At 40.3% G+C, this 25,674-nt stretch overlaps 1 protein-coding gene across 1 annotated transcript; it reads left to right on the top strand.

Annotated features, from left to right (window-relative positions):
* The first annotated feature begins 856 nt into the window (after positions 1-856).
* Fgl1 (fibrinogen like 1) lies at positions 857-25,062 on the top strand. Its single transcript, XM_059244185.1, has 7 exons — positions 857-919; positions 1,441-1,627; positions 14,522-14,681; positions 14,916-15,013; positions 19,318-19,406; positions 19,580-19,770; positions 24,903-25,062. Exons 1-7 carry the CDS (start codon positions 857-859, stop codon positions 25,060-25,062), a joined length of 948 nt encoding a protein of 315 aa, XP_059100168.1.
* Positions 25,063-25,674: the final 612 nt, after the last annotated feature.

The following is a 25,674-nucleotide window of genomic DNA, read 5'->3' as shown; positions in this document are numbered from 1 at the left end:
TCAATTCCCAGCAACCACATGGTGGCTCACAACCACTTGTAATGAGATCTGGTGCCCTCTTCTGGTCTGCAGGGACACATGTAGGCAGAATACTGTATACATAATAAATAAATAAATCTTTAAAGAAAGAAAGAAAGAAAGAAAGAAAGAAAGAAAGAAAGAAAGAAAGAAAGAAAGAAAGAAAGAAAGAAAGCTTGAGGAGGAAAGGAGAAAAGGAGGAGGAAGGAAGGAAGGAAGGAAGGGAGGGAGGGAGGGAGGGAGGGAGGGAAGGAAGAAGGAGGAAGGGAGGGAGGGAGGGAGGGAGGGAGGGAGGGAGGGAGGAAGGAAGGAAACAGTGCACACCAACCCCCTATTATAACTTTCTTCTTCTAAAAATAAAAAATAGTCCTCCTCTGAGAAATTCCACATCATTATCTGGTATTTATTTAGCACATGCATGCCCAGATACCTAAAAGAATTATCTCTGCAGCATTGTAAGGTAGCTAGGAACTTCCACTTTACAGGGCAGGAACACTTTAGTAAGTTGCCTGGAGTCATACAGCTAGGACCTGGCTGAGCCAAAATGTGGTCCCAGGTCTTTCTTCCTTTTCCTGTCCTTTTCCACACTCTCACAAAGCAACACATTTGAGCCCTTGATGAAACTGGAACCCCTTTGTGTGTCTGTGTTACTGAGCAGGTTCAATGATTTCTAAGCTTTGATGTGGTTGGCTCCCATCGTTTTGTGTGACAGAAGGCTGAATGGTAAGTAGGGGATACATTTCTGGGTAACCCTCAGGAGCTCTGGGGCTTTATCTGAACCAGTTGAGTCTGGTCTCATGAGGAATTCTTTCCCTTGTAGTTCTTTCAAGTGGGAAGAATGGGGGAGATTCACAGCTTCGTCCTGGTCACCATTGCTCTGATAATGGGCAGGGAAACTTGGGTAAGCCTTTTGTGCAGACTATTATATCTATAAGGCCCACTTAAGAGATGGAATTTCTGTTTAATTTCAAAAAAAAAAAACCTATATTAACTTGCTGCTAAGGAATGAAAAAGTTCTGTGGAAACATGTGGCACATAGTAACACTTAAACATTTTAAAAATAAAAATTAGGATTTATAACAAATAAGTGAAATATTTTTAAGCTGTTATTTCTTTTTTTTGCATGATTTCAGGCATTCAAAACTGGCCATGGTAGTTCGTATTGGTCTTGGGCCAATATTGGACATAATTACCATATACTACTATGATTATCTGAAGGTGGTGTCAATGAACTTGTGTCCCCATTTACCTGTCCCAAAGGACAAAAGATTAACTTACTCAAAGTTCTGGGGAAAATGAAATGACTTTCTGGTGGAAATAGTGTTCTGGTATGTGAGTAGGAGACAAAATCAGATCAAGGGTTTATCCAGATTATTAGCAACATTTCTTTTCCATGAACATAAGATGCACATTGCCTTGCAGGCCCTGGAGAATGCCAACTGTTTGCAGGAGCAGGAAAGGCTCAGAGCTCAGGTATACCAACTTGAGACTCGGGTCAAACAACTACAGACTGTGATCACACAGCTCGTGCATGAGAAGGAAGTCCAGTTTCTGGATGAAGGACAGGAGGACAATTTCAATGACCTTGGAGGCAAGAGGCAATATGCAGGTCAGAATCGGTTTACCTTATCTTAACCAGCTGTGGCACACATCCACATGGAATGATGGCATTAGGTATTCAGTGACTTTGAACTTTTTCTTTGTTCCATTTTGGTTTTTTAGTTTTTATTTTCAACTCAGGATCTCACTATAGCTTAGGTTGGTCTGGTACTTAACTGTCTTCCTGCCTCAGCCTCCATAAGGGCTGGGATTTCAGGTGTATCCCCGCCCCACCCATCACCACCACCCTCAGCTTACTTCACATCTTACTAAAAAGGTATGCCTACTCCAACTATAAGCAGCATAATTCACTCCATCAATTTAAACTGTCTTCTTCCATGTTTTACCCTTTTCTCTCTAGGATGTGCCCAGAGGGTGTTTGATAGGAATACTAAGTATCTGAGGATTTCTGTATCTTAATAAAAAATCAGAATGACAGATGGTTAAATAAATTCACCTAAAAATGGCAGATTATAATTGAGAATATTTGTTTAAACTTTGTTTTTATTTATGTCTTTCCTCCTTATGTGTATGCAGTTTTCCCTTCTGTTTATTTTGAGCTGTTGTCTAGTCTTGAAATTCAGAGTGCGAGCAATCCTTCTACCTCAACTTCCTGAGTAGCTCGGACCACGGGTGTGTGCTCCCACGCCTGGTTCTCCCGTCTGAAACCCACAGTGAAAAATAAATGAATAGAATAAAAGGATAGGGCTGGGCGGTGGTGGCGCACGCCTTTAATCCCAGCGCTCGGGAGGCAGAGCCAGGCGGATCTCTGTGAGTTCGAGGCCAGCCTGGTCTACAGAGCGAGATCCAGAACAGGCACCAAAACAACACAGAGAAACCCTGTCTCAGAAAAAAAAAAAAAAAAGAATAAAAGGATAGGAAAAGAAAAATCTAATTTTTAAGGAAAATAAAAAGAGTAGTTTTCAAATATGTATATTTAATGGTTTGACATTTATATCCTAGAAATGAAATGATGTTGAACTGTGAGCACAGTATAAATACCACTGCACACATCACCATTCCTAACAGAAAAATGCCTTTTGGTTTCTTGTACATATGAATAGCTTCTGTAAGAGTGAACAGTGATGGTTAGAAACAAAGAGAATGCTGTCTAGAACTCTTTGTTCACTGCACATCTATGATGAATTCTAATTCCTCTGTTGAATATAAACATAACTGGGTCGATTAACTGGTCACTGTGTAAGGTTTGCAAGGATATCCAATGCATTTGAAAATATTTATTACTATCTGATATGATGGATGTTTTGCCTGTATGTATGCCTGTGTGCTGTATACACGCTTGGTGTCCATGGAAGCCAGAAGAGGGAGTCAGTCCCTGGGAACTGGAGTTACAGACCATTGTGAGCTGCCATGTGGATGCTGGGAATTGAAACTGAGTCCTCTTGAAGAGCAGCCAGTGCTCTTAACTGTTGAGCCATCTCTCCAGGCCCAGCCAACGCATTTTATCTTCCCATTGACTATCAGAGCTTTGAAACATAGTTGATCCTCATGTTCACAGATGAAAAAAAATGGGGAACAGATGAACAAGTATAAATTGATAAATTTATAAAACTGTAACCAAAAGCAGATGTCAAAGACATGCCAATCCTAGGGGAATAAAAACTCCCCTATTGGGCTGGAGAGATGGCTCAGCGGTTAAGAGCACCGACTGTTCTTCCAGAGGTCCTGAGTTCAATTCCCAGCAACTACATAGTGGCTCACACAACCATCTGTAATGAGATCTGGTGCCCTCTTCTGGCCTGTAGGGACACATGCAGGCAGAACACTGTGTACACAATAAAATTAAAAAACAAAAACAAAAACAAAAAAAAACCCCTCCCCTATTGGTGAAATTATTCAGGCCACTCCACGTAGTTAAAAGGGAGTTTTATTTTGTGGGATAACTCACAAATGAAGGGATAGGCTACAGGGTCTGGGGAAGATGTAGCGCAGACAGACAGTGTTCTCTGGAGAACTCTGTTCGGTCTACCTCTAGCGTCCAGGGTCCGGGAACCAAGAGAGGGCGGCGCATCTGGATCTCTGGTCTTCAGGGTCCTCTCTTGGCCCCGCCTTTAGCGTGATAATTACCTAAGCCTCAATTGGGCTTGGAACTTCCAGACCAAAGCTGGAATGGCAACCCACTACACTCCCCATTTTGTGCCTGTAAATGCCTTACTAGGGCGGTGTACTACTTTCCCGTCACTGAGAAAGCACTTGACTAGAACCAATTTAAGGAAGGAGAGATTTATTTTGGTTTACGGTTTGAGGGGATCCACTCCATCAAGGCAGGGAAAGCATGGCTGCAAGAGCAGCGGACTCCCGGTCACACTATGGCTGTAATCCGAAAGCAGGAAGTGAAGAGAAATGAGGTGGGGCTGTAGACGTCAAGCCCATCCCTAGCGACCCATTTTCTCCAGCACCGCTCTACCTCCTAAAAGTTCCACCGTCTCCCCAAACAGCGCCACCATCTGGGGACCAAGGGCAAAAGGGCCTGTGGAGACATTTTACATTTGAACCACATGTGGGATTTAGAGTTGTGTGAACTATAGAATTTACGCTTTGGTAAAATGCCCACGTTCGCCGTGAAATCTTCACCCGGATTCTAATCTCTATGCTTGTCCTGAATGCCTTACCTTCTGCTGCTCAACCGACTTAGCTGAGGTTTCTGTTGCTGTGGTAAAAGCAATTTGGGGAGGACAGAGTTATTTCAATCTACAGTTCCTCATCACAGTTCCTCACTGGAAGAAGTCAGGGCAGGAACTCAAGCAGGGCAGGAACCGGGAGGCAGGAGCTGAGGCAGAAGCTATGGGGTAGTGCTGTTTACTAGATCACTCCCCAGGGCTTTTTTTCATACCATCCAGGACCACCTGCCTAGAGGTAGCACTGTCCACAATAAACTGAGCCCTCCCACATCAATCACCAATCAAGAGAGTGCACCACAGGCATTGCCCATTGACCAATCTGGTGAGGACATTTTCTCAATTGAGGTTTCTTCTTCCCAAATGACCCTTGCTTGTGTCAGTGTCGAGTTGACATAAAAAATAGCCATTGCAAAAGCATCTTGATATTTAGAAACACCCCCCCCCAATGTTTCCTATGCTCCCCTTTAGAGGTCAGAGAAAGTCAGAGCCATTGGCTTACAGTAGTAAGGATAGATATAACATAAGGATAGCTGGGGCTCCAGAACATGAAGCAGAACTGAGGCTATCTCAGGTTAAAGGGGGCCTGGGAAACACAAAGGGATGGATAGTTTGAAGAAGTTCCAAGGGCAAAGGCACAGAAATTGCATTCTAAGAAGAAAACTACAGAGAATATTGGTTAAGACAATAAATGAAAGCAACATCTACAAGGAATCAGACTCTGGGTATGTTCTTGGAAGACAGTGACTCCCTGCCATAGCCACTCATTCAAAATAGCTGGTGCCCTTCTAAAGTGCTAATACTTACCCCGAACTAGGAAGGGCTTGAGATTTTACTCAATTTGCAAGCTAATCAGCTTGCCTGCATGGATCTAGCAGAGGGCTACAGCTCAAGGGTCAGAAGTATACGTTTCATAGTCACATTAATGTCTCTTGTTCTCAAATACCAAGAGCCCGTGTGAGCAGTTAATGGGGCTGCATCACAGCTGGACACCCTGAAATTAAGAAACTCCAGTATTTTATAGTGGGTTAAAGGGTGTCTAATCTTCAAAGTAGATGTTATCTTTATTTTAGTGTACAGCAAACAGAGCAACTGTCTGTCCAGAAGGAGATATTATCTCAATATCTTTCAAGACTGTCCAAGTGTGCTTTAAAACATAATCTAGACTATAAACTCTGTTGGAAAAAAATGTGTAGAAATGCAAGTGCCCTATGGGGAATTGTCTACAAACAGTGCCTACATTCTACTCCAGGCTAATGAATGAAGCATCACTGCAGGCCAGTAGATAATTTATGAATTTTCTGATGGATGTGTGTAGCTAGAGTTTTCCTGCCTGGCCCACAGTCAGGACAAATCTCTCTCACCCGCCAGTCCCGCAGCCACTCAGACCCAACCAAGTAAACACACAGAGACTTATATTGCTTATAAACTGTATGGCTGTAGTAGGCTTCTTGCTATCTAGTTCTTCTGTCTTAAATTAACCCATTTCTATTAGTCTATAAGTTGCCACATGGCTTGTGGCTTACTGGTACCTTACATCTCGCTTTTCATGGCGGCAGCTGGCAGTGTCTCTCTGACTCAGCCTTCCACTTCCCAGAATTCTTCTCTCTGCTTGTCCCGCCTATATTTCCTGCCTGGCTACTGGCCAATCAGCATTTTATTTATACAGAGTGATATCCACAGCAGATGTGGATGATATTGTTTAAAGGACAGAACCAGGTCAGACTTCTTACCATATTTCCTTCCATAGACTGAGATGGGACAAGATGGTTTGGAGTCACCAAGTAAATGTTCTGTCTTTTGGGTTAATGGTGTATTCCTCATGGTACCCTTTTCATTGGTTGAAGTTTTTGGGCTTGACTGTAATGTGGTCAGTTATCTATCCTGAAACTTTTGCTACCTATCCTATGGCTAGTAGGTCCAAGAACTGTAGTTTTTGTTTTTTTGTTTTTTACTCTTTGGGGGCTTGCCACCCAGCTCCCAAATAAATACACAGAGACTTATTCTTACTTATGAATTCCCAGCCTTAGCTTGGCTTGTTTCTAGCCAGCTTTTCTAACTTAAATTATCCTGCTTCTCTACATTTTGCTTCTGGGCTTTTTACCTTTCTTTATTCTATATGTCTTTCTATCCTTCTTACTCTGGCTGGCTGGGTGGCTGGCCCCTGGCGTCCTCCTCTCCTTCTCCTTTTCTCGATCCTCCTCTTCTTCCCAAGATTTCTCCTCCTATTTATTCTCTCTACCTGGTAGTCCCACCTGTTTCTGTCTTCTGCGAAGCTAATGTTGTCTAAAGAATGAATAGTAGCAGTCAGTTCAGGGGGAAGAGTAGAACCAAGGAGTTCAGAGCAGAGGACAGGGGCTCATGAAAACCTCAGAGGTGCAGGAGGGATGGATACTATTGACAAATTGACATGAACTTAGTATGCTCGCTTGAACATGCAAAACAGAAGCATTTGGCATCAGATAATGGACAAAGTCTGCTTCTGACAGGAGTTTTTTTTGTTTGTTTGTTTAATTTTTGCATGTTTTCCACTTATTCTTCCTGTCAGTCTCAGGAAGAGACTGACAAATAAAGTTTGTGTTCTTTAACCAGTATCTCCACAGCCCCTTACCTCCCAGCTTCTGGTAATCACTGTTTTCTTTACTTCTATGTACTCAACTTTTAGAAGTCCTGTCTTAGAGTTTCTGTTGCTATGAGAAGACACCATGACAACAGCAACTCTTATAAAGGAAGGTATTTAATTGGGGCTGGCTTACAGTTTCAGAGGTTTAGTCCATTGTCATCATGGCGGTAAGCATGGCAGCATGCAGGCAGACATCGTGCTGGAGAGGCAACTGAGAGTTCTACATCTGGATAGACAGGCAGCAGGAAGAGAGTGAGACACTGGGCCTGGCTTGAGCACCTAAGACCTCAAAGCCCACTCCCCATGACACACTTCCTCCAAAAACGCCACACTTACTCCAACAAGACCATACTTCCTAACAGTGCCACTTCCTATGGACCTATGGAGGCCATTTTCAAACCATGACAGGTCCCTTGTACACCCTACCCCACCAAAAACAAAACAAAACAAAAAACCCAGTGAGATCATTCAGAATTTATCTTTCTGTGCTTGATTTATTTCACTTGATGTAATGTCCTCCAGAATCATTTACCTTGGTGAAATAGCAGGACTTCTTTCTCTGTTTTCAAAGCTAGATATTATTCAGTTTCTACCTATACTAAGTTCTCTTCATCTACTCATGCATTGGTAGACTCAGGTTGATTCCATTTCTTGACTGTTGTGAATAATAACACAACAAACACAGGGGGTGCATATATCTTTTCCACATAGTTATTTCACTTCCTTTATGTGTTCCCATGAGTAAGATGGTTGGCTCATGCAGTAGTTCTGCTAAATCCTTCTAGTCCCTTATGTACCACATCCACAAAGCCACTGAACAACAGGAGTCAGCTCAGGGAGCAAAGGCAGGATAGAGATGACATTGGGGATGGGTGGAGGAAAACGCTGTTGGACAGCCCCAAAGGCTCAGGGAAGGATGCTATCAAAAAAGTGAGATGCTATATGGGTTGCTTTACCACACTTCTCATTGTCACTATCACAGCCTCTGCTGTCTCACCACAAAGTTTCATTGACATCAGAGATCCCCGTAGACACTGCTTTGGAGTCAGTTATATCAGAATGTTCTGCTGTCTTGGGATGATTTTTCAGATTTTTAAAAGTTAGAAGAGAAAATGGAAACATCATTGTTACTTCCTCTGTGGCCTGAGAGTCTATGGATCCAAATTTAGCTTCCTCTTCTAGAATTAGGCTAATGTCTAATGACTGTTTGTCATGGACTGGCCACCACTTGACCAAAGATTTAGGCAATGTGTAACTGGAGGTGGTTATCATTCCTGGTCGACTTGGCTTTTTTTTTTTTTTTTTTTTTTTTGGTTTTTTGAGACAGGGTTTCTCTATGTAGCTTTTGCGCCTTTCCTGGAACTCACTTGGTAGCCCAGGCTGGCCTCGAACTCACAGAGATCCGCCTGGCTCTGCCTCCTGAGTGCTGGGATTAAAGGCGTGCGCCACCACTGCCCGGCCGGCTTTTTTTTTTTTTTTTTTTTTAAAAAGATTTATTTATCATATATACAGTGTTCTGCCTGCATGTTTGCCTGCAGGCCAGAAGAGGGCATCAGATCTCATTATAGATGGTTGTGAGCCACCATGCGGTTGCTAGGAATTGAATTCAGGACCTTGGGCTGGAGGGGATAGCTCAGCCGTTAAAGGCTAGGCTCACAACCAAAAATATAAGAGTTCGAATTCAGGACCTTTGGAAGAGCAGCCAGTGCTCTTAACCGCTGAGCCATCTCTCCAGCCCCGATTTGGCTTTTGACTAGGTGCTACAATGGAAGAATTTTAGCTCCCTGATCTCAAGGGCAAGCAGTTGATTGATGTAAATGAAGAACTGTTATCCTAAGTTCTAAACTCAGCTCAAGATTTTGGTCGGGATCTGGCTCTGCTGCTTCTATGTACATAGCAGAAGGAATCAACACAGATATACCATACGGATACCTGCATCTGTGTGTATCATAACCCTAACCATAACAGCCAAGTTACGCAATTAGTCTAGGTTCCCATCAACAGATTAATAGAATGTATGTATGTGTGTGTGTGTGTGTGTGTGTGTGTGTGTGTGTGTGTGTGTACATATACACACGGAGAATGGATTTTTTCATCCATAAATAAGAACAAAGTCATTTCAGCCACAGAAGAATTGATAGACCTGAAGATCATCCAGTTCAGGAAAATAAGTCAGATTCAGAAAGACAAACTGTGTATCTTCTCTCAGATGCATAATCTAGAAGTAAAAAGATAGGCATGTAGAAGCGGGGGTTGTTATCTAATAGAAGACAGGTGGAAGGGAGAAGAAATTGAGGTGCATATGATCAAAATTTACCACATGGGTGTATGGTGTGAAATATAATGAGAGATTCGAATGTCCATGTGAATACTATGCAAGCAGCTCGTCAACCCACACACAAGGATCAGATAACGGCAGCAGGCAGGCAATCAGAGACTTGGCACAGGTTTTGTGTAGCCAGTCAAGAGAAGACTGGGGCTTAGGTGCTAAAAATGGGAGTGCTGGGGAGCAGATGCTGGGAAACAACAGGTACTAAGGAATAAAGCAAGAAACCAGGTACTAGAATGTGAAAATGAAAATGCCAAGGTCAGAGCAGGATTGACTGGGCAAAAGGAGTAAGATAGATAAGTTATGTATGCTAGGTTGTATGTGTGTGTGTGTTATGATGGTAAGATGAATAGTGGATATTCAAATTGACTGTTTCTGGATATAACAACTAAAACAAATCTAGCAGTCAGTATATCTGCATTTAATATTCTTCATATATGGTCCAGACATGAAGTAAAAGAATAAAACCTGAAATATAGATATGCTTTGATTATACTTTGGTTTTTAACATAGTTGCAAAGACTGACTCACAATAAATATACAATACAAATTCTAATAAAAATGTAATATAGGGGCTGGAGAGATGGCTCAGTGGTTATGAGTACTCTTTTCAACAGAGAATTTGGGTTCAATTCTCAGCACCCACATGGTGGCTCATGTCTGTCTGTTCATAGTTCCAATTCTAGGGAATGGGATGGCCTCCATAGGCACCAGGCACACACATAATACACATGCATACCCATACACACATTAAATAAATCTTTAAAATTAATTTTAAAATGTAAGTATAACAAACATGTTCAATGTAATATCATATAAAACAATTGATATTGTGCTCTCATCAAAGTTTATATTTTTGGTGTTCTTAAATTTAAAAAAGTCGGGGTTGGGGATTTAGCTCAGTGGTAGAGCGCTTGCCTAGCAAGCACAAGGCCCTGGGTTCGGTCCTCAGTTCAAAAAAAAAAAAATAAAAAAAAAAGTCTTTTCATGCATATGATTTGCATAAATTAGATGTCTTTGTTCTTATTTATAAGTCACTATACTGTTACTAAATCAGTAATTTCCCTGAATTATAATTCATCACATGCTAGCAAACACATAATTACATACAACCTAGTAATTTTTGCAAATAATGAATAAATCACTTATGTGTGTAGCATATAATTAAACTATCTTTTTTAAGCACGTGGGGGATAATGACCTGTGAATGAAAAGTTATTGTATCAAATTCACATTCATTGGTAACAATTGCAACACATTTGTTTGGCTGATGACACCTGCCGCTCTACAATGACTTCTATAGACGCTTCTGGTTTTCAGGGCAGTTTCTGGAGGAAGTATGGGTAGTGAGTGGTTAGGGTGTATTCTTAGACACCTGGTACAAAGTCTAACAGTCCTTTTGCTGTCCTTGGACCCTGGACAAATTACTTAGCCACTCTGTGTCTCATGTTCCTCCGCATAATATGGGAATGGCAAACCTTTTTATTTCTTGTAAGGAATGAATGAGTTAAGATTTTAAATATAGCATTTGGTCTAAAGAAAGATTGTTAGGCACAGCGGTGGTGGTGCACGCCTTTAGTCCCTACACTAGGGAGGCAGAGGCAAGCAGTTCTCTGTGAGTTCAAGGTCAGCCTGGTCTACAAATTGAGTTCCAGGACAGCCAGGACTGTTACACAGAGAAACCCTGTCTTACAAACCAAAAAAAAAAAAAAAAAAAAAAAAAGAAAAGAAAAGAAAAGAAAAAAAAAAAAGGGGGGGGAGGCTGGAGAGATGGCTCAGAGGTTAAGAGCACTGACTGCTCTTCCAGAGGTCCTGAGTTCAATTCCCAGCACCCGCACTCACAACCATCTGTAATGAGATCTGGCACCCTCTTCTGTATATGTAATAAATAAATAAATCTTAAAAAAAGCAATAGCTCAATCAACAAAAAGAAAGAAAGAAAAAAGGAAAGAATGTCATATACGCATGGACACTACTCTGCCCTTTGCTTTAGAGGAAAGAGCCCACTCAGTCTATGTTACAAGAACGTTGCAATCTCCAATTAGCCAGTATCTTTTCTCCTTCTTTTTTTTTCTTCTACTGTCACCTTGCAGTGAGGATGACCGTGGTGAGGCTAGTTCTGGCATGTCCCAGAGTGCTCTGTGGACTGGCAGGTGACCTCTGTTGCTAGCCGTTAAAAACAACTAAGACTGTGAGGTACTCCAGGAGTGATGGTGCATGTCTGTAAACCCAGCGCTAAGGAAGCTAAGGCAGGTTAGGAGGTTAAGGATAAATAGACTGGTGAAAAATAGGACCGCCTGCAATAGATAGTCATACTCTCTCAAAAGCCAAACCAAAACAGTATCACGATTTCTGGGGAAGAGGGAGTCCTTTTCCTTCCTTAATTCTCAGTCCTGAGCTTCAGCCACTATTCTGAGGCAATAAGAAAAAAAAAATGCTCTAGCTGGGATGTTACTTTATGAAGCTTAAACACATAGTCTTCCTTAAGTGGCTTGCTTTCTGTACAAACTACTCATGTCACCGAGTGTAATGCAGTGTTTGACAGAGAGAAACTCACATGCGCTTTCTTCTAGTAGCATGTGAGCCTTCAAAAATCTTTACTTTAAAAAGTCTTATAAAGGGCTGGAATATGTCTCAGTGCTTAAGGGAACATACCGTTCTTGAAAAGGACCCAAGTTTGGTTCCCAGCACTCAAAACTGCCTGTAACTCCAGCCACAGGGAATCCAATACCCTCTTCTGGCCTATACTCATTCGCTCATGCATATACCCCCTGCCACAGATGTACATATGATTTTAAGAACTAGGTAAAATATTTTAAAAGTCCTATTGGTTCACATCTTCTCCAACCTGTCCTCTTCTATCTGTGGGCCAGTGGATTGAGTGGGTTGACATGCTTCAAACAAAATGTTTAGTTGATATTTTAAAAATTATTTCTTCTTTTCTTTCTTTTTTTTTTGGTTTTTCTTTTTTCTTTTTCTTTTCTTTTTTCTTTTTTTTTTTTTTTTTTTTTTTTTTGTTTTTTTTGAGACAGGGTTTCTCTGTGTAGCTTTGGAGCCTGTCCTGGATCTCCCTCTGTAGACCAGGCTGGCCTCAAATGGCCTCAAACTCACAGAGATCCAGCTGGCTCTGCTTCCTAAGTGCTGGGATTAAAGGCGTGCACCACCACTGCCCGACCTCTTATTTTTAATTTATATGTATGCATGTGTATCTGCCATGTGCATGGGTACCCCAAGAGGACAGAGGAGGGTATCTGATCTCCTGGGGCTGAAGTTACAGATATTTGTGAGTCACCATATGGGTGCTGGGAATGGACTGGGATCCTCTGTAAGAGTGCTAAATGCTCTTAACTGCTGAGCCATCTCTCTAGCCCCACTACTTGATATTTTAATCTCTACTTTGATCAAACTTTCTGCTATTTCTCCTATCACAGTTTAAGCTATGACTCTCCCATGACAAGCTCCTAAATTGTTCTTTATAAGCTGTTTGCTTTTTAAATGTGTATTTATTGCCTTTTGATCTGCTTGTTTTTTTTTCTTTTTTGGGGGTGGGTTGTTTGTTTGGTTTTCTTCCCTTAAAAGCTCTCCTGGGGATGCTTAGTTGTGTTTGGCACTTTCTTCTGGAGAGAAAGAAATTTATAAAACAAAAACTGAAAGATGGCATGAAATAAAAACAAACAGAAAGTGTTGGCAGAAATCCCCATATTCATGAAGTTTTTCTAAAGCAAGTTAGAGTTAATCATTTCCATACTTTCCTGGAAAAGAGTTTGAACCTTGTGCATCTTTGCTGTTCAGCTCTTTGATAGGAGAGCAACTATAAACAAGAAGTTCTTTCCTAATGGAGGGAAAATGTGCTGACTTTAATGAAAGTCTCCTACAATATTCTTGACCACAAGACATAAGTTTAAATAGCATTGAGTTACTGCACATGGACATTTTCTTCTTCTTTAGTCACCTAACAGGATCGTTTTATAACCCAGTATGCATAAAGAACACTTGTGTTTTTGAATCTTGAAAATAAATGCATGAACAAAGCCCAAGTCACTAAAAAGACCAACAGTAGTGCACAATGGAAGTCAGCCTTGTAAAGTCTATTTATTTTCTCTTCAGATTCCCACTGCCCACTCAACTTAATTAATATGGTATGTGTTTCATTTGTTGACAGTTTGGCATCAAAACAATGAACTGAAGAACTTAAAAAACACTGTAAAATTTACATGATTCAATCATAAGACAATTTTTAAAGAGGAAATTAATGAAATGATAAAAGTCAAATGTAAAAGAGATTTTTACATATTATTTTCAGAAGTTCTGTACCTGGCAATCCTTGAGACCTCTTTTCTGTAGTGTGGCCCCTGCTCCAATCATCTGTAAGCTGCCTGGGTATCTACTTAATACTTGACCATACTCTCCAAGTCTGCTCAAATCAGCCTAGAATGAGACCTGGTGGGTATTAGCTTGTCCCACCTCAAGTGGTTTAAGAAACAATATTACTTTTTGTAACAAACTGGTAGCTATTTAACTTCAAAATCCAGAGAAATACTATGGCAGAGAAAAATACAAGGATGAAAGAAAGCATAAAAGCCTGCAATTTTTAACAAAAACATCCAAGGATATGTGAACTGTCAGGAATTTCAGTGGAATGTTTAAAAAAATATAGTGAAACTGAAAGATTATAAAAACTGAACATGATTACTGTTTGGGCTTCAGTCCCAAATGTTCAGTAAGAATTTAAGTCAATATAATTTATATTGTAATTTGTTTGTTTGTTTGTTTGTTTTTGTTTTGTTTTGTTTTTCGAGACAGGGTTTCTCTATGTAGCTTCGCGCCTTTCCTGAAACTCACGATGTAGTCCAGGTTGGCCTCGAACTCACAGAGATCCGCCTGCCTCTGCATCCGAGTGCTGGGATTAAAGGCGTGAGCTACCATCGCCCGGCTATATTGTAATATTTATATGCTGTTGCATTTATACTTTCATTGTGCAGCTAAGTTCCACTACGCTGCCCAATAAGCGACAAGTCCCACTTGAGTACAAAGCAATAAACCAACACTAATGATTTGTTTTTAACCTGCTTTCTACAAAAATACTAAATGCTCCATATTTCAAGCATCCCCACCCCCAATCTTAACAAGAAGTCAACGATAACTAAATTGCAGAAAAGAAAACAAAATTTTCTGAATATCCACTAGAAGATACACAAGGTGGCATTTTATGAACTAATTATGTATTCCATTTGTTTTATCTGTCTCCACCGATACAGAATTTCAGGAACAAAGACATATAACAAGTGCTTTATTACCCTGTTTTGTAAACAGATTGCTCAGAGATTTACAATGATGGTTTTAAGCAGAGTGGATTTTACAAAATCAAACCTCTCCAGAGCCAGGCAAGATTCTCTGTTTATTGTGATATGTCCGATGGAGGAGGGTGGACTGTAATTCAGAGACGGTCTGACGGCAGCGAGAACTTCAGCAGGTAACTGCTTTTAACAAGTAATTATTTAGAATAGCAGGTATGAGATTTGTGAGTTAGGCCTTCTTACGCCTCCAGTTTAATAATGTGGCGATTTTCCTTTCTCATTTTTAAGTAAGAATACGAGAGTGAGTAAGCAAGAGAATGTTGGAGATGAGAGAATGGGATGAGTGTCATAGGTGCTGCAGGTATCTATTTGTATTTTGCTAAAACTAACCTTCAGTTTCAACTTTTTAGGGGTTGGAATGACTACGAAAATGGCTTTGGAAACTTTGTTCAAAACAATGGTGAATATTGGCTCGGTAACAAAAACCTTAACCTACTGACTATGCAAGGTAAGTTTTGCACTTGCAGACAGGAGGCAGGAGGTCTTAGGTTCCATCCCCAGTACTACAAAACCAACAAAGCCCATGTAGCATTTTCCACTAAATCACAGGCTTATAGAACAAATTCAGTATATATCATGATTTATCAGATGTAATGATACTTGCTGACCCATAATCTCATTTGTGAAATGCTACTTAAAACAGGCATGAGAGGAAAAGACAGTAGGTTGGTAGGGAATATATATTTTCTCATATATGTTTTCTATTCCTTGAAAGGAAATGTGTTGTCAAAATAATTTTTCAAGACTCAAGTGACAATTATATATACATATAATTATATATATCTATAATTTATTACCATAATAATACCATGTGATAAGCCACTTCAAAACAGTAGTAGTTTGGGGCTAGAGAAATGACTCAAAGTTCAAGAGTTCATATTGCTCCTCCCAGCATCCACATCAGGTAGCTCACAGCTGCCTGTAACCCCAACTCCAGGGAATCCAGCACTCTCTTGTGGCTTCTGAAGGCACCCACACATGTGGTATGACTCACACAGACACACACATATATACACATAAAAATAAACCTTGAAAACACAAAATGGATAATTTAAAGTAAATTATGACCCTTTATACAATTCTCCTCATATATGTTCACTTGTCTATCACCCTCCTTAGCTTACGTACAGCTTGAGACTGTAGACAGCCCCCTTTGGGTCTGATCCTCAGTGTCTCATACATCCCAGTTGCACTGCATAAGAAAACATGTTAAATCACACTAGCAATGCTAAGGCTTATTTGTTCCATCCAATCTCAGGTACCTACTGGTCAGTCTGTATTCAAAATAGTCAGTAGAAGACTAATTACAAGGGTCTTTGAGACATAACCCTGGGATGTCAGAGGTCGCCCCCCCCCACCGTGATCAGTGTTCTCTAAATCTACATAAGGTTTCCTTGCCCTCAACATATAAATTATCCTGGTTTTAAAAGTATTTTTGCCAGGTATGTAAGGTTTATCATGCCTCATTCTGTTTAAGCTATGAAAATCCCATTGTGCCAATCTAAGCACAGAGAATTCAAACTTATTTCTCAAGTTATTTTTATGTGTATATTCGTGCTTGGGTGGACGTTTTCAACAACAAATTAATTCCCCTTCATCTTTTCTGGTTTGGTGCTGGGTGTTGAAATCAGGCCTTTGCATGTGGTAAGCATGTGTTCTACCATGGATCAACATACCCATCCCTTTCATTTTCTTATTTGGTGCTCAAGCTGGTTACTCTTGGGTAGTACAGAGAAATGTATCTATCAATTTCACGCCTTGCAACATACCATATCTCAAACAAAAGGAATTGCAACTGTCCTTATATTCTTTAATTATGACAGCAGTTAAGGATACTCAAATTGCCTCTGAAAATAGCTTTATTCCTATTAAGTTTTTTTTTTTTTTTTTTTTTTTTTTTTTTTTTTTTTTTTTTTTTTTTTTTTTTTTGGTGAGGGGAACTGTCTGCGATAACATTAATCTAGAAATGATCTCTAATTCCAAGTTTATTCACTTATTGACCAAAAAAATTGAGACAGTTATCTTTTTAAAAATGTGTAATATTAGCCGGGCAGTGGTGGCGCACGCCTTTAATCCCAGCACTCGGGAGGCAGAGGCAGGTGGATCTTTGTGAGTTCGAGGCCAGCCTGGTCTACAGAGCGAGATCCAGGAAGGGCACAAAGCTACACAGAGAAACCCTGTCTTCAAAAACCAAAAAAAAAAAAAAAGTGTAATATTGTCTCTCTACTAACACATGCACTTTTGGGGGTACCTAACATATCTGATGCTACTCTGCCCACCCAGGTCACAGGCTTGACCCATATGAGCTAAGTTAATGCTTTTAGAGAGCTCCATCTAAAGAAAACCCCTCTCTACACTTGTTCCAGAAATGAGAATCCAGAATTCTCCTCCAAACAGCTTTGAACTTTGGTCCTAAGACCTATTCAATGCTCCTCTTTTTTTCTGCCCTTCTGTTGCTGAGCCAGAGGGAAGGGTAAGTGTCGCAGGCTTTCTTTGGGCCACTAGCCAGCTCCCAAATCATGACACAGAGACTTCTTATTAGTTATGAATGCTCGGCCTTATGCTTGCCCCACTAGCTCTTATAACTAAATTTAACCCGTTTCTCTTTATCTACATTTGGCCTTGGGGCTTTTTACTTTTCTTTCATTCTGTCTGTCCTGCTTTCCTGCTTCTTCCATGTCTGGCTTTCTGTTTGCTGGCTGGACCCAGGCATCTTCCTCTCTTTCTCCCTTGTTCTCTTCTTTTCTCTCCTCTCAAGCCTGGATTCCTCCTCCTCCTTATTCTCTCTGCTGGCCAGCCCCACCTAACCTTCTTCTCTCCAGCTACTAGCCATTCAGCTCTTTATTAGACTGATCAGATGCCGTAGGCAGGCAAGGTAAAAAAGCATCACATCTTTACATCATTAAACAAATGCAGCATAAACAAATGTAACACATCTTTGCCTAGTTAAACAAATATTGCACAGCAGGTAAGGAACAGCTTTTTACAATAAATGTAGGCAGAGGTAGGATGGACAATATGGGTATCCACAAGGTATGTCTAAATGCACATCATTTGATGGAGATAGGAGATGGGGTGCCAACTGTAGACTGAACTATAGGGTTCTGTTTATTTGCACTTGAAACTGCAAGGAATTTGAAACTATAAATTCTACCTTCCTGTGAGGTTATTGTGGCATTTTATTGAACAAAATAGGAAGGTAAAATGTATGTTACCTAGTAGTTTTATTTCTAATTTTCATTTTGAGACAGGGTCTCACTATGTATCTAGGTTAGCCCAGAACTTGCTATATAGATCAGGTTGGCCTTGAACTTGTCATAATCCTCCTGCCTCTGCCTCCCTAGGAACAGAAGTGTGTGCCACCGTACCCATCTAATTTCTAACATTTGACCACAGTTCTGCTTCAGGAGGAAGACCGGCCTGTTGTTCACAAACAGGGACAATGGGAAAGGGGAAAGGGGGTGACTTTATGTAGCAACTATTTCACTAATTTGTTTCACATAATGTTTTTTATCACATAGAATTTTTACAGTCATCGTAGTATCTTTTATATTTAGAGGTTTTCAACATGTATCATTTTTAGCATACACAAATAAGACAATATGACAAATAAATTAATTTTGTTTTAAATATTTCCCCATTGGCTAGGTACTCCAGAAAACCTTCTTGATGCAGAGTCACTGATGTCAGTGTGTTTACAGTGATAGTCACCTTTCTACAGCATGAAGAGGGCGTAGGGTAGAATTCTCTAGGTGCTCCTCAATACTCTCTTCCAGTGACATCTGTTCCCCAGGCTTTGATGCTAGCAAAGGAAGGTTTTCATAAAACAACCAGGATTCTTGTTTCTTCTTCAAATGGTTCTTAGACAGTTTGCTAGCTGATAACTTATTCTGCCACAAAAACAACCAGGTTCATACATAAGCAGGGGATGGTGACTATATTATGAAACACAGCCAGGATACTAGGGGTTATAAGGTGTTGTTAATAGTGATTAATTCTTAAAAAGTTGATTGTCGCTGGGCGGTGGTGGCACACGCCTTTGATCCCAGCACTTGGGAGGCAGAGGTAGGTGGATCTCAGTGAGTTCGAGGCCAGCCTGGTCTACAAAATGAGTTCCAGGACAGCCAGGACTGTTATACAAAGAAACCCTGTCTCAAAAAAACAAAAACAAACAAAACAAAACAAACAAAAACTAGATTCTTATTGAAATTAAGAAAAAAGGAATACACATAATTCTTAAAACTCCCATTTTCATCACCTCCACACCCCCCCCCCCCCCCCGCCCTTGAGTTTTTTTGAGATAGAGTTTCTCTGTGTAGCCTTGGCTGTCCTGTAACTCACTCTGTAGACCAGGCTGGTCTTGAACTCACTGCCTCTGCCTCCTGAGTGCTGGGATTAAAGGTGTGCATCATCACTGCCTGGCTAGATTTCTTAATTTATTAACTAAATAGCATTTTCTGTTCTTTATGAACTGAATCATACATTATTTTTGGATTTGTTTTTATTCTTTAGACAGGAGAATTTTTCCACTTTGCTATTTTGCTGTCATTTTCAAGTAAAATAAACAACAAAATGCTCACATTGTATTACACTGGAATCATGGTTTATTCTTTCTTTCTTGGCAGAGGAAATGGTAACAGCAAACCAAAACTGCAATTTATTTTTAAACCTAAAGTCATTATCATGTCATGCATTTAAAAAAGAAAAACAATAACAATTTCTTATTGTTTCTGTTGCTTTTTTTTTTTTTAGGAGACTATACTTTAAAAATTGACCTGACAGATTTTGAGAAAAATAGTCGCTTTGCACAATACAAACATTTTAAAGTCGGCGATAAAAAGGTACTAAAAGATTTATATAGACAATGTCTTAAGTTAACACTGAAACTGTGCAATGAAGCCCTGAAAGTCTGTAGAAATAAAAAATACATAATATAGCCTGTGCTGTTTACTTAACATATTTTTCAAATGTTTTCCACTGATGGTGAAAAATGCCTCTTTTCTTTCCCCCTCAGTCCTCTTATGAGTTGAACATTGGAGAATATTCTGGAACGGCTGGGGACTCCCTTTCAGGGACTTTTCACCCTGAAGTGCAGTGGTGGGCTAGTCACAAAAGAATGAAGTTCAGCACGTGGGACAGAGATAACGACAACTACTACGAGGGGAACTGTGCCCAGGAGGAGCAGTCAGGCTGGTGGTTTAACAGGTTTGCTGCTTGACACACACAGCTGGGAGGGTGATAATGATATCTCACCAGCGGGCACTAATTATAACAAGTGAGGTAATGTTGACCCTATGTGTGATAGTGAGTAATCCTTACCAGGATTCTTCAGCCGTGAGGACTGTTTTAAGGACTTGTTCATGGTGTACATTAGTAAAGCCTGAGCACTATACAACAGAAGCTGGGTGTGATGCCACATTCCCGTAATCCCACAGCACTTGGAGGCAGGGACAGGAGATCACCACAAGTTCAAGGTCTGTCTAGTCTACATAGCGACTTCAAGGCTAGCCCGGGACACTTAACAAGATCATGTATTGAAAACATACGTAGAGACACACACACAGACACACACAGACACACACACAGACACAGACACACATAGACACACAGATACACACACACACACACACACACACACACACACACACACACCCCAAAAACAAAGATTCTCCAGTAATATGTCATGGAAATAAATCAAATTTCTACTTATACAAGGATTTTTTTGCAAAATGCATTACTGTTAAGTTATAACCAGAAGGCCACAAATTGACATAAGGAAGTGGAGAGCATGCATACATATACATATTTGTCAGCCAGGTGTGATGGCTTACATCTGTAATCCTGGCACTTGGGAAGATGAGGCCATGATGGGTTATATGACGTCTCGGCCAGCAGGACCTTGTCTTAAAAATAAATAAATAAATAAATAAATGGCATCATGAACTGAGCTTAGACCCAAGGTGATGTTTTTAATTTGCTCGTTTTTATAATAAAGTTTTTTTTTTTAAATTTTAAAAAGAAAGAGAAGAGGAGGAAGGCAGGAAGGAATCTGTGGCACTCTATTTACCAACTAGCTCTTCACCATCTCATTTTTTACAAGAGAACTCTGTTACTGCTATAATTTTAGTACTACTCTTCACTCATTGTGCCTCCTATTAGTTCATTTAATGCAATCCTTCCCAATGTAGGAAAAATTGCTACAATATTCCTGACACTTAATCCTACCCCTACCGCTGTTTGAATACTTCAACATCACCATCAAGCTCATTCTTTTGAGTGTGGAGGGGCTGGGAGACTGGGTTCTGAGGATCAAATCCTGGGCCTTGTGCATGATAAACAAGTACTTTACCTCTGAGGTACACCCTAGCTTCATTTCATTTCTGATGATACAAAGTTCTTCATTTTATAAGCCTGAGATATGCTTCCTTTTTAATTTTTATTCATTCATTCATTTATTTATTTATTTGTTTTTTTGAGACAGGGTTTCTCTGTGTAGCTTTGGAGCCTGTCCTGGATCTCACTCTGCAGACCAGGCTGGCCTCAAATGGCCTCAAACTCACAGAGATCTGCCTGGCTCTGCCTCCTGAGTACTGGGATTAAAGGCATGCACCACCACCACCACCACCACCACCACCACCACCACCACCACCACCACCAAACTCTTTTTTTGTTGTTATTCTCCCACATACACTTTTTTTTGAGACAGAAGCTCATGTAGACCAAGTTGGCCTCAAACTCACTGTACAGCAGAGAATGACTTTGAACCCCTGATACCACTGACTCTACCTCCCAAACGCTGGAACTGCAGACTCGACATGTAGCCCTCACTGCGCCTAGCTGAAATCTGCTCTCTTGCCAGGTTTCCTCTCAGTAGCTAGAGAGGAGCTGCAGTCCCATGTCAACACAATTCTTCAGGCCTTGAGTGAGAAGGAATGCATTGTGTCATTTAGAGTTCCCCTGTCTCTGGACCAAATGTCCCTGCTTCCTGTAGCTGTTTTCCAAGCTGCATTTTTGTTGGATCATCCAGTTAAGGCAGGGATGGAAACTTCATGCAGTTTTCCTTAAAAATGACCCAGTTGGCCTGCTACATCTGAAGAGCAGGTGTGGGACTTGTTAGATAAAGCATCAGCTTTGAAAATCTTCTTTATTCGTTGGAAAACAGGAGCCACCTCGAAACGTCTAGACAATTAAACTTTCCGTGAAGAAGTCTTTGGCAATTTTGGAGTGTCGTGTTTTTTCATAAAACTGGACTAGCCATGTAAATCCCATAATCTTTATATTTTTTTCTTAGAGTGATGAAAGCATCTTAGACTCTCTATGCTATGAGTGGATCTATTCTATACATGCTAAAATTAGACTATATGAATGAATCTATTCTATACATGCTAAAATTAGAATCTATGTGCTATGAATGGATTTTTCTATACATGCTAAAATTCCTTAAAACCATGAAAGTCTTCATTATAACATTGCTTGTTGTGATTTGTTGGCTTTTAATTAATTATTATTTTTTGGTTTGTGTATTTGAGACATGGTTTTACCATGCAGTGCAGTCTGCAGTCTGTCCTCAAACCCATGGCAACCTGGTGCTGGAATTATAGGTGGAAGCAGCCATACGTGGCTGACTTTAGAGTGGGAGATTTCAGTGCAGGTACAATGAATTTAAGGTATTTCCATCAATTAAAATAAGTGTATGCAGTTGTAAAAATAGTAGGCTTCCCGCTGGGTTTTACTTTTCCAAAATTTGAGTCTATTTAACAGTTGGCCATTTATTAAGGAAATGGAGTCACACAACAGTGTGAAGGGACAGAGAAGGAAAATCATTAAATCATTTTTCCTACTGTGCTAACGTGAAACATGGTGAAAACCTTTTCCCTTTTAGCTTTCTTGTTCTAAAAAAAAAAAAACAAAAAAAAAAAAACAAAAACCATTCCCTTCTCCTCCTCTTCCTTTTTAGTTCCTCTTCTAAGTAAGCATCATTTAATACTTACCTATAGTTAACAGTGTCATCTTTGAACATTTATTGATGTCTGACTTTGAACAGACTTAAAGAAATAATCGTTAATATTACCGAGATCTAAAGTGTGTTAATATTACTGAGATCTAAAGTGTGTACATCATCCAGGTGGTTAGATTGCTCTACCCCTGAATGGCAGTTGTACACATATTAAGGAAGGCAAATAAACGATATGGTTGACTCTAGAAATAGGGGTTTGGGAGAACAAAAAAGGCAATTTAGTAGCAGGAACTACCAAAGAAAAAGAGGTCACCCTAGAGAGAAAGTAAATTGTTCCAGAAACCTGGTCTTAATTCTTCATTTTCCAGTGTCACATTCTAATTTACGGGAATTGTTGGCACGTCTTAGTGTTTCTCACGACTGAGGCTGGAACTGCAACGCCCCCTATAGGCTTATGTATTTATAGTCCAACCCCACCCAGGTAGGAGCCCTGCATTTCCTACTGAGTTGTCTGAAAAAAACAGCTGCCATGTGTTCCTGCCACTGATGCTTACACCCTATGCTTTTTCCCCCGGGAAAGACTCTAACCCCCTGATTCAGGAGCCAACATCAGTCCTTTCTCCCTTAAGTTGTTTTTGTGTGGTATTTGGTCACAGCCAAGAGAAAAAAAATAACTAAAACACTCATTGCTGCCTCCCTCGCCTCTCTGGTCTCATACTTTAGGCAAGTCGTGTCCCTCCCCGTCTTCCCCACTCCCATCTGTCCCCCCAAGTGCTTCTTTACCTGGGAGCACCAATCTTTAATAACTAGCGTCAAGTCCAGGCTAGAAACTGAAGGATACTGGAACACTGGTCTCAGAACACTGAGTAGTATAGCCCATTTCTCAATAGGCTCCAAATCAGACCAGATATAATAGTTTCTCTCTTTAAAGATATGCCCAAATATTTATTCTGGGTATTCTGGGGGTCTTTCTTTTTAAATGTGACTTCTCCTGGTACTTTAAAAACACAGTGGATACTGAATCCCTGCAGATTTAGTATGCATGGTTTCAATTAGTCCTAATTATTTAAATTAGGAGGAGTGCCAGGATGGTCAAGGAAAGCAAATCACAAGCTCAGTGATCCAAGCCTGTTTGCATTTATGAATGAATTATCTGCTTTTCTGATTCAATGGTTTGGTTTTTTTTTTCCAGAACTACTTCTGAGTATTCTTCGCATAGCCTACAGTCTGATATCTTTTCATAAGTTACCTCAATAAATAATATATGGTGATTAATCTCATAACAGGAAAATGACCACAAACTATTACATGAAATTTATGTATGCCAAGGACAGACGAGTGTGCAGACACCAAAGGAGGAAGAAGGAAATGTTTACATTTTATAATAACCTAATAGACCTATCTAGATTGGTGCAGTATATGTAAAAAATTAACCTGGCAACTCAAACAAAAGATAGTTTGCTGATAGCTAGGAAGTTTTTTTATAAGGAAGTTTAGGTTCTGTTTGCTTATCTTGAAGATTCAAATATTTGATATGCTAACAATCAAAGAAGGGAAAGAAGGGAATTTGAGTCATGAAAGCCACATCTTGACTGTAGATTGGTGAGCTTGGAAGCACAAACTGCCCAGGAAGCTGTAATAGAGCCATTTGTCCACATCCTACTTTGCTAATCTCGCCATCTTGGCCAAGCATGAGGTTAACACCGTTCAACCAGGAGGATATAGATGAAGGTTACAAAGCAGTTTTTCTTTGTTTCTTTTTCTTGTCTGTTTAAAGGTGTCCTAGTCAGGGTTACTATTGCTGTGAAGAGACACCATGACCATGGCAACTCTTATAAAGGAAAGCATTTAATTGAGGTGATGGCTTCCAGTTTCAGAGGTTTAGTCCATTACCATCATGGCAGGAAGCATGGCAGCATGCAGGCAGACATGGTGCTGGCTACACGTTGATCAGAAGGCAACAGGAAGTAGTCTCACCTTCACACTGAGCAAAAGCTTGAGCAAAGGAGACCTCCAAGCCTGCCCCCACAGTGACACACTTCCTTCAACAAGGCCACACTTCCTAATAGTGCCACTCCTTATAGCTTATGGGGGCCAATTACATTCAAACCACCACAAAAGGCTACTAAGAACTGCAGCGGCTATTTTTCAACACACTCCAAGTGGTCTGGGATGGATCCTCACATTTACCGTGGAACCAAAACTCAACTGTTTAAACAATAATACTCATGTGTATAAAGGTCTCAGGTTTGGAAAATGATGTTTTTCTGGGAAACGGCAGGAGTCATCATCTAAACGTTTTGATCATTTCTTAGTGAGCTTCAGTTTCTGATGTATACTTTCCTTCTGATGGTTCTGTTTTCTTTTCTTCTCCCACTAGGTGTCACTCTGCAAACCTGAATGGTGTGTACTATCAGGGCCCCTACACAGCGGAAACGGATAATGGGGTTGTCTGGTACACCTGGCATGGGTGGTGGTATTCCTTGAAGTCTGTGGTTATGAAAATTAGGCCAAATGACTTTATCCCAAATATCATTTAGTTGTTCCCACTGGGCTCTTCTTCCTGCAATTCATCTTGTTTCGAAATAGTTGAGAAACACAATCCTGAATAAATAAATATATGCATGGTGATGGCAATTATGTATGACTACTTCTCATTCTTTATACCACCTTTATTACTTAATGTACTTTAAGTTCAGTAGGTACAGACTATCCACCAAATAAATATAGATTATGTTAATGTTTACTGAGTTCCTCTGTGTATAGGGGTATGATAAAAGTTCAAATTGTATAGGAAACAGCATAGACTAATTAACATGATTAAGTAATAACACAAGCTTAAATTTGTAATAATAAATCATGTATGGCTGTGTGGGGTAGTGCATGCCTTCAAACTCAGTGCTTGGGAGGCAGAGACAGGTGGATGTGTGAGTTTGAGGCCAGCCTGGTCTACAGAGTGAGTTCCAGGACAGCCAGAGCTATACAGAGAAACCCTGTCTCATAAAAACCATAATAAATAAATCATATATGGTGCAGCTGATAGAGCATGAGACAAAGCACAGCTAATGAAGGATATTTTGGCCAAATCTACTGTATAGATAAGTATTACAAGTTGGGCTTTGGATTCAGGTCTCTGACTACAGAACTACAGA

This window comes from Peromyscus eremicus, chromosome 17 (genome assembly GCF_949786415.1).
Source record: "Peromyscus eremicus chromosome 17, PerEre_H2_v1, whole genome shotgun sequence".
NCBI classification, from domain to species: domain Eukaryota; kingdom Metazoa; phylum Chordata; class Mammalia; order Rodentia; family Cricetidae; genus Peromyscus; species Peromyscus eremicus.
The sequence above is the reverse complement of the archived record's forward strand: the minus strand, read 5'-3'. Positions and strand labels throughout refer to the sequence as shown.